Raw genomic sequence first — 10,068 nt, forward strand, 5'->3', positions numbered from 1 at the left:
ATTGATTGATACTATATATAGAAAAATTACAAACCACATAATCAATATTTAAACAAACTGATAAAATATTTTCAATTAGATATTTTACTTTAAGAAAAACATGAAAAATAATGGAATCCATTCAATTTTTTGATAAACGAGACTATTGAAAACATACTAAATATATAACAATTGCATTATTATACACTGAATAAAATACGATAATTGAAAAGAAAATAAAATTTTTTCAATGTCTTGGTTTAATAAATGATATTTAATTATAATATTTCTTAAAAGATGTTTTCATACGCATTGTAAATATTTTATGTTCAAAATAATTTTAACTTGAATAAAAATTCAAATATAATGAAATTCATTTCATTTTATATATAACTGTTTATATAAATCTATTTTTCACATTCGCATTATATGAAGTATTTCATATATAAAGAAAATATGAAATATGTTATCACAAGTATTTTCAGAATATTCCATTTTTGAAAAATATTCATGGACAAGTTTGTTAAAAACATGTAAGTATTATACTTTCCCCAAAACGTCAATTTATAATATTTCTTAAAAGAATAAGAGGTTGTTTTATTAGTCACTGAACACACAGAATATGACAATATATAATTACAAAATACAGTAATTCAATAAAAATAAGTACAAAACATTCAATAAGAATATTATGTACTCAAAAAAATGGTTTTGCATGTCTAATGTATGTAGTATCTTGTTATAAACATTGTTTTAATAATTCATATTAAAAATACTTAAATGTCTACGTTGTTTCACATAATTTTATGTTAAACACTTTTGCTAAATATTTTCAAGCATATTACACCTTGAATTTTTTCAATGTATTTTCTTTTAAGCATTGCAGTAACCATCATTAAATTACTAAACTTTCTAAAATCAACTGCATGCTCTTTGATGATAATAAGATTCTAATATAAAATACTGACTTGAAAAACTGAAACTAAAAGTATCATAAGAATTCTTTCAAGTTATTAACTTTTGATACGATATGAATATCTAGGTATATGATAGCTTTAGTATTTATATAACTTATACAAATTCATCACTGTTTCTTTATAATATTTGCATTAAAAAAGAATTTGTTGCTTTCCTGAATTTGCAACATTAGCTATGATTGTAGATTCATAGTTAACCTGTATTCAGTGTTCTAATTTTAATCACTGTTAGATATAATTCATCCTCTTAATTTTTGATATGCCTCAATTATTACACTCAATCCGTCCTTTGCGTAACAGGTGGAAATTCAGCATCATCTTTCAAACGGAAGGAACCCGAAAAGCCTGGTGGACTCTCAGTTGCTGCTATCATCTCGTGATACTTTTCTGACTCTATAAAAATCCATTTATTTATTTCGATCATAAATATTCAAATTAACAACCATTTTAAGCGGATGTAACGATAAAGATGTATGAAATTGGAATTCAATGATACATGACATATTTTTCATATCAGATTTCATCAAAAAATTTTCAATATTTATCAACAGAAAACTAAATATAACGGAAAAATATTTCAATTATCATTGTTTTTATTATTTTTTTGAAATGTGGTTGCAACATTTGTTAATGAATGTTAATAATTAAAAGACTCATTAACATTAATTTACAAGAAATATCTTCCACAATAAATCAGAGAAATTTATCTGTTCTTCAAAATTATTAATATTTTACTTATTTATATTATTTCCTAATATTGTGATACAAATATAATTAGAAATGTAATTAATAATTTTATTTCTAATAAAACAAAATTTAACTTATATATGCATATACACATTTCATTCATTGAAATATAGTTTATATCAGGATGCCTCACCTAACTCCACCTTAATTATTTTCTTATTTGTCACCCAACAAAAAAATGTTTCAACAGAAAATTATTGTATTTTAGAAGAGAAATTAGGCTATGAGCGTGAAAATCATCTGCAAATCACATCTTCTGAGATTTTACTAATAATGTTTTTGTTTACGAAAGAACTTGTTTTTTGTTTACCATTAAAAAGATGAGATCAAAATGCACCCAAGCATATCCCATACTATGACCTTCAAATGACCCGAAGATTTCCTACTTAAATAATTGAGGTGAAAGCTCATGGATAATGAATTACAGAAGCAAAATATAAGCATTTTAGTCGTATTATTTATTCTTTTTTCAAACTCAATATATTTATTTAGATGTAGAACTAATGCAGACCCAACTCTTTTTACTGTATCCAGAGATATGCTTACACATATGATGTTGGAAATACGCACTTTCACCTCAGAAACCTGAACATTACTATATACAATATCATTAATCATGCGCTTTAGCACATTAAAATAATAAAGAATGCGATTAAACTGTTCATTTTGTTTCTGTAATTCATTTGAGCTTCCACCTCAATTATCTACTTAGAAAATTTTCTGCCCAGGTTATTTCAAGATCATGATATGTGACGCATTTTAATCTCAACTTTTTAATAATAAACAAAAAAATAAGCCATTCCGTTTAAAAAAGAAAAACGTTACTATTAGTAAAATATGACTTGAGATGATTTTCACTCTCAGAGCTTAATTTCCATTCTAGAATACAATAATGTTCCTTTCCAAACATTTATTTGTTTCATAACAAATAAGAAAGTAATTAAGGATGGCAGAGTTGAGTGGGACACCTTGTATATTTTAAAAATAATATACGTTCATACATTTAAAATATCTTAATGCGTATTTTACTTTCTTATAATATAAAGTAATTACTTGCAAATTTATTTTTTCTTGGTTATTAATTTCGAATGTTTAAATATCTTGACTATATTATTATGATTCAAAGTATTTTAATAATCAAGAGAAGTTCATTATTGAATTAAATTATAATAGCAAACATGAAATTCGGATATGCAGATTTTTATTTTGTTTTAGTTACAGAAAAATAAAATTTAGTATTCTACACATACCCAAGTGCATATTAATTATTGCTTGTAAGTAGTTGCTCTTTAATAGCGTAATATTGTGTTTATTGTTATAAGTATATTTAAACTATGATTATTAAATTTTAGTAAATATACATTTAAAATATGTAGCACCCAAACCATCTAAGAATTACTCAATGTTACTCTCATTCTTTTCCTCACTGCATATACAAAAAAATATGTAGGATAAAGTATTAATTATAGCAGAAAAACCACAGTAAAAGAATTTTTAAGTAGAATGTATATGGAGAATGAGAGTGAAAAAAAGCGAGGGACAGAATAGAGAATATACCAGTACCTGACATGGAGTCTGGCGAGCGGCCGCGCAACACACCCGCGTAGCTATTTATGCAGGCTTCAGTGGATAATAAAAAGAAAAAAATTACATCAAGTAAAGTCAATTGTTGGGGCCCCCCTTTAGCCCCTAAAGAAGTTACTTATTTACTTAAGAGGGGTTAGAAGCAAGGAAAGAGAAAATATAAAGTAAATAATAAAAAATGATAAATAGTGTCAGCACAAGAGATTAGATAAGTAGTATTTATAATAAATAATAAAACAAAAGAATAATTTAATTTTATTACGCAATTAAGAACATCATTTTTCCTAAAAGCATTGTATGAGTATCTTATTTAAAAGGAGTTAGGACATATTGTTCTCAATATTTCTAAAATTGTAATTAATCATTTGATAGATATATTTCTTAATAATATTTTAACGATTATAATATGTCATAATTCAAATTACCTAAAACAACATCCTAGAACTAATTAAATTACATACAGTAAGGAAGCATAATTAAACTAATAACAATTGTAATTGCTTAAATCTTAATTGTTAAAATTGTATTTTTTAATGTTTCAAACTTTTGTCCTATATACATCTATAAATAAATAACATGAATTGAAAAGCTCAGTTTTACATTGAGCAATATATAATTAATTTTGTATATACAAAAGTTAGCGTAATCTCATTTCACTATGATAACTTAATATATTACTTTTATTAATAATGAAAACTTAAAATTTTATTTGCAAACAAAGCATTATAAAAATACATTTGTCTCCATAGCAAGACAATCTAAAATTTTAAGACACTAAACAATTATTCAATTGTATATGTGAATCATATATTTTTATTATATCACTTTTTTAACTTGAAAATTAAGAATATCTTTGATTTTGTGCATCTCTGATATGTATGTACATATATATATATGGCAACATTCAAAAAACAAAGCTTATTAATTAAACATTTACAAATATTACCTCCAAAAACATATTATGTAAACATAATGTAATTTATATTATGTAAATTCCAATCATCCAGATTAATATAAACAGAAAGATGAATAATTTGTTAATATTTAACATTTGTTACTGCTTTTAGTATTCTCTAGGAAACAATACAAAATTTAATAATATCGTAAATTTGTAATAAAAAGAAAGTTATTTAACAAAGCTAATTCATATATTTTATCATTATTTTTAAATTTATGTAGTAAAACTTAATAATTATAGAACTGAATGATTAATTTAAAAGTATATGTATATATGTACTATATACAGACTCTTTCCACATTATCAAAAATATTATGCTCTTACAAATTTAAAAGCATATTATTCAATACAAAACTGAGTTTTCATACATTTATTTTATCATTCGATAAAATGAAAAATTTGAAATAATTAAAATTATTCCTTTGTAGTATACTAATCAAAATGGTATTAATTTCTCTATTCAATTATATATTTTGTAATTTTATGTTAAATAATAATTGTTTATAAACAATTCTGTTATTAATTTAGTTATGCTCTTTATTGTATTTATTTTGAAAAAGAATGTATTTATGTACATTAAACACTTATTTATTTTTCATTTGTATCTGATGTAAAAATAACATTAATAAAATATGTATTACCAATTCTATGATAATTATAATTACTTTACAAATTTATATTAATATGTAACCCATGCATAGATATACACACTATGCATATCTATTATTAAGAACATTAATCTTTATGTATGTATTTTAGTAAATTACGTTAAGTAATAATAAATGTTATTAAAATATAATCTCCATTAATAACTCATTAAAGTATTATAAAATGAATTTCTTCATAATTTCTCCATAATGATTGTGAATCATATTGTATTGTTCATTAATCTTAATATTTAAAAAAATAAAATTTGTCATGATTCTGAATATAAAAAAATATTTATCATGTTTTACAATATTCATTTATATACATTTCTGCATATACAAAAATATAATTTGATTTTAATATGTTATATCCAATGTAGTATTTAATTTGTAAAAGTGGAACTAAATACTGAATATTTTTTTTTGTATATGGTAAAATTATTTCAACTTCTTACATTCTGTATAATATAAAATGCTACAATATGTCAAAATCTATATTGTCAAAAATAAATATAATATTCACTTCTTTAAATATACAGTTTCTTTAATAAACTTCAGTTATATTAATTACAACATAAATATAGCTAAGAACCACATTGTGTACAAATAAATGCACATATGCATTAACAAAATATGATATACAATTATAATTTGTGCATGTAAATACTGCCTCTACAGCAATTATAATGTATCCATACATGTACGTTTGTCTTAAAAACAAAGAAGGCAAGCCAAACTTAATCTGTAAATATTTTAAAATAAAAACTCTTAAGCATTTCTTGATTTCAAGATAAGAATTCATCAGTATTTAAATCGAATATTAAAGTTCAATGAATCTTATAATATTATAGTATAGTCATGTTAATGTGTCAGTTTCATATGAATGATATATCTTTATCGTCAACACGCTCGATCGTAAAACCTACATTATTTTTAATATGTTTAAATACTTATGATATTGCCATACCTGTATTTTGTACTATTCGTGCAGTATTAGTTCCTGAAGGAGGTTCTGTAGATCCTGCTGTAGACGCACTAGCACAATCCGCTTCGTCTCGTTTACCGTCTAGTCTATAAATGTAATTTATTATTCATATCTCATTATTTACATGACTAGAAAATTTAAATGATATTTTATGATATAATAATAATAATATTTTATTGTACATTGTAATGTAATAACTTTATGTCTATTACAATAAGGTTTTTTAGCACAATGGATTGATTTATTTAGTATATCTTTACTTATTTTAGGAATAGTTATTCTAATCTTATAACATACATTAAATATAGATATATTTTATGCTATAAAAGAATTTTAAATAATTAATTTAAAATAATTTATAGAAATTTAATTTTCATGTAAATACACTCAATTGTTTAAAAAAAGTATATATTTTGTTAAACTCAGGAAAAGTTTGAAAGATCTGGGAGTAGATGTAAGAAAAATTTAAGTTATTAGAGAAAATTATCATATATAAGACAATGATTTTTAAGGAAATACTAGAAAAAATTGTAACTACTAGATAGATGGTAAATTAGAAAAATTTGTGCGTATTTTCAATAGTTAAAAAATAATAGCATGCATATATTTAAGTCAGACAGATTATAGAATACAAGCAATGCAATTGCACTGCATGATACACAAGAAGTTATGTACAATACAAAATAATTAAATATCAAAATTATTGATGAGATATGAATTAAATTAGAAATATTGTATTGTAAGAGTACAAACCTATGTTGTTTAAGCAATGTACAATCTCCGCCTTCTGTTGAGTCCAAATTATAAACATACAAATAACCCTCAGCACTAGCCACCAACAACCTAAGTACTTTATGTACGCTGTATAATAAAATACATTTTAGAAAAAGTATATATGTTTACATACGTAATTTATTAATTAAACTTACACTGTGATGGCACAAACATTTTTTAATCCTTGAAATGGCAAATGGACGCTAGCAAAGGCACGTCCTTGATTGAAAACATCAGTTACTTGTGAAGGTAAATAATTAGCTGATGCAGATACAGCCTTTGTTAAGTATCCCATCCAAGTTTGTGATTCTTCTGTTGTTTGTCGCAATCTGATAATAGTAAAAGAAAATTTGAATCGTTAAAATGAAAATTTGATGGTAGCATTAAGTTAAATAATGACAAATTACATACGTTTCCTTCGGTTCTTCCAACTTGAAAATATGCACTGTTTCTGTATTACTTGAACAACAAAGAAACATAGAGTCCACACTAAAAGCAAGACTGCTTATAGATACGCATCGCTTAACTCCACGACGAAACTCAAACAGTTTTGTACCATCATGAACCTTCAGAGATATAAAGAACCTTCAGCAATGCATCTAAATTTAGGAACTGATCAAATAATTAATGCCATATGAATAATTAAACTTACATGGAAAACTCTAATTACAGTACCCTTTTCGGAAGCAGTAGCTACTTTGGTACCATTAGGGCTAAATGCAAGTGCTGCCAATGGGCTGTCATGTGCAGGAATCATAGTTTTAGCTTGCTAAAAATAAAAAGTACATTTAAATGTGTAATCCCCATCTTTGTTAAGATCTTTATAATACTTACAAGATTAATTGCATCAAATATTTGAACTTCACCAATTGTGTTTGAACCTGGATAAGCTAAATAGCAATTATCACTATTTATTGATAGTGTACACAGACCTGCTAAATTAGGTGGAGTATCACGAATTGTGTGTAACACTTTCATGTCTCTTATGTTATGAATATATAATGATTCTTCCAGACATACCACTAATCTCTGTAAATTTATATTACTTTAAAATTCCTATATATTTAACAAGATTATGATAATATGATGTATATCGTTTTATTAACAGAAACTTGTTTATAGAAATATTTGATACATCTGATCTATCTATAACTAATATTATTTAGGAGAAGTCTCATTTAAATCAGTTGTTTCAAGAATGTTCATGTTTCTTATGTTCAAGTCTCCTTCATATTAAATAAAAAAAAGATTAAAACTAATTTCTACAAAAATAGTTTAATAAATGTTATTTCATAGCTTTATATATTTATAGCTTTGAGATAATACACAAACTTAATTTCATCCACAAAATATTTATTTCAATGAAAAGAACTAAAATTAAAATATAAAATAAACTAGTTTCTATTATCATACTATCATACATTTACAACTGCTATTATAATATGATGAAACTTACTGCCCTATTCAATTTCACAGCCAAAATAGTATTAGAATAACTATAATGGCAAATTTCAGTGCCCTTCCTGAAGTGACAAACTTTGAGTTTACGAGGCGATCTTAAACTAACTACCGCCACAAGACTGCTGCTGAATAGTCGTTCAACAATGTATATGTCTTCGGTATCTGTAGTTTACATAATGATACATAATTGAAAAGATGATCTAGTAAAGAGATATGGTAAAAGATACTAAAGATAACAGAATATACATTAAAAAAATATAATTTCTAAATTAAAGGCTTCTAAAAATATAAAATACTTGTCTATGCATGTATATATGACTAATATATACAAACAATTTCAATGTTTATTTTTAAATATATAAAAATTTGTTACCATTTTCATATATTTTCTCAAGATGGTCAACAGAGCTTAAAGAAAAAAGTTTGTAGCCTGCCTTTGATCCTACTGCCAAAGATCTGAAATGAATTTTATATAGAATGACTATTATCAATAAGATTACAGGGCTTTGAAACATTAACAAGTTTTTAAATTACATTACATTGCATTAGCAATTAGTAATAGTTAGTATAGTAATAGTTATTGCAAATATACTGATATTGTAAAATATAAAGTATTATATATTAATAACGGATTAATTAATAAGGAAATAATTCTTCTTTCTTCAAGGCAGCTTGAAACAATGATGACAAATTAAAAGTGGCAGAGAAACCAAGATAATAACATGATAATGATAAAAGGCATTAGGTATATAAAAATTTTTATGATCATAATCATTTTATAACAGTGATATGTAAGGTAATCGATATGAATGACTACTACATCAATAATACGCATCAATAATAAGTAAACGAAGATGAATAACGCAGACGAATAGAAACACTATAAGAAATCCAGATATGTACGCGTCAGTAGGTATACACAAAGTACAGAATGTTTTATGTAATTGATGAAACAAAGATATATTAATACACAGGATATATACTTAATTTTGTTTTTAAAGAAACAAATTTCACTTCGTAACGAAGTAACAATAAGGTTAGGGAACAAAGGACGACGTCCTCACTTCACAACCGAGGGTGCGACACTTACGTGCAATCCTGATTGAAGTTAACAAAGAAAACACGACTTTGAGGATCAGTAGTCTGATTTGCGAGGTTCATTAGTCCTGATATACTGTATTTTAATCCTTGTGTCAATACATCCACGTTATGCACGAGATTTTGCATAAATCGCACGGACGATCCGCGTAAGAACACTTTATCCACTTCTTTCTTAATTTCTTTTTATATCCTTTTCTCTCTTTATTTTTATTGCCTCTCTTTATCTGTTTCTCTTTTTCCTTGTACGTATGCTCATACAAATACACGCACGCGCACGCTTCTACAAGATTTGTGAACAGATGTCGAACTCGGTGTCGACGATTCCTACAAGTGACTATGTATACAACGCAGTGTACAGATTCATACTACCAATGTTTCATATATCGAACAGCTGACAATCTCTACTAAGCTGACTAACTGGCGGAACGACGAAACTGAAACATCAAATTTTATTTAATACATTTTATTGTCATGACAACTAATACGAATAATTAAACACTGTTATAATACTTTTTCTGTCGTTCTTTATTATAAACTTTATTTTGTAATTATTATATTAATGAAATCATTTCTTATATCTCGACAAACCAATAAATATGTTAATAAGGGAAACATATTGTACTTATATCTATACCTCCATTCCTTTATTAACAGTTATTTATGAATTATATTTAATTATAACATGCTATTAAAATACAAAATTAAATAAATATTAATACATATATACACACACATATATATATATATGTATAATTTGTATTTCAGTGTTAACATAAATTACACATGCGCATGCGCGCGCGCGCGCGTTTGGTATGATAAATTAAAGGACTTATAATATAAAAATATCCAAAAAAA

At 25.1% G+C, this 10,068-nt stretch overlaps 1 protein-coding gene across 3 annotated transcripts; it reads right to left on the minus strand.

Moving 5' to 3' along the window:
- Window positions 1–537: 537 nt before the first annotated feature.
- Atg18a (Autophagy-related 18a) lies at window positions 538–9,607 on the minus strand. 3 transcript variants are annotated; one of them, XM_033342931.2, is made up of 11 exons: window positions 9,203–9,606; window positions 8,486–8,568; window positions 8,108–8,274; window positions 7,486–7,680; window positions 7,304–7,420; window positions 7,063–7,217; window positions 6,807–6,980; window positions 6,631–6,738; window positions 5,860–5,963; window positions 3,267–3,323; window positions 539–1,349 (listed from the first exon to the last, which is right to left on the minus strand). In XM_033342931.2, exons 1-11 carry the CDS (start codon window positions 9,337–9,339, stop codon window positions 1,234–1,236), a joined length of 1,413 nt encoding a protein of 470 aa, XP_033198822.1. In that variant the 5' UTR covers window positions 9,340–9,606; the 3' UTR covers window positions 539–1,233. The 3 variants fall into 3 exon arrangements, with proteins under 3 accessions (XP_033198823.1, XP_033198822.1, XP_033198824.1); XM_033342932.2 differs by lacking the exon at window positions 3,267–3,323 and having other exon boundaries at window positions 538–1,349; XM_033342933.2 differs by lacking the exons at window positions 539–1,349; window positions 3,267–3,323 and adding an exon at window positions 5,482–5,634 and having other exon boundaries at window positions 9,203–9,607.
- Between the last annotated feature and the right edge of the window lie 461 nt (window positions 9,608–10,068).

Source organism: Bombus vancouverensis, chromosome 4 (assembly GCF_051014615.1).
Source record: "Bombus vancouverensis nearcticus chromosome 4, iyBomVanc1_principal, whole genome shotgun sequence".
NCBI lineage: Eukaryota > Metazoa > Arthropoda > Insecta > Hymenoptera > Apidae > Bombus > Bombus vancouverensis.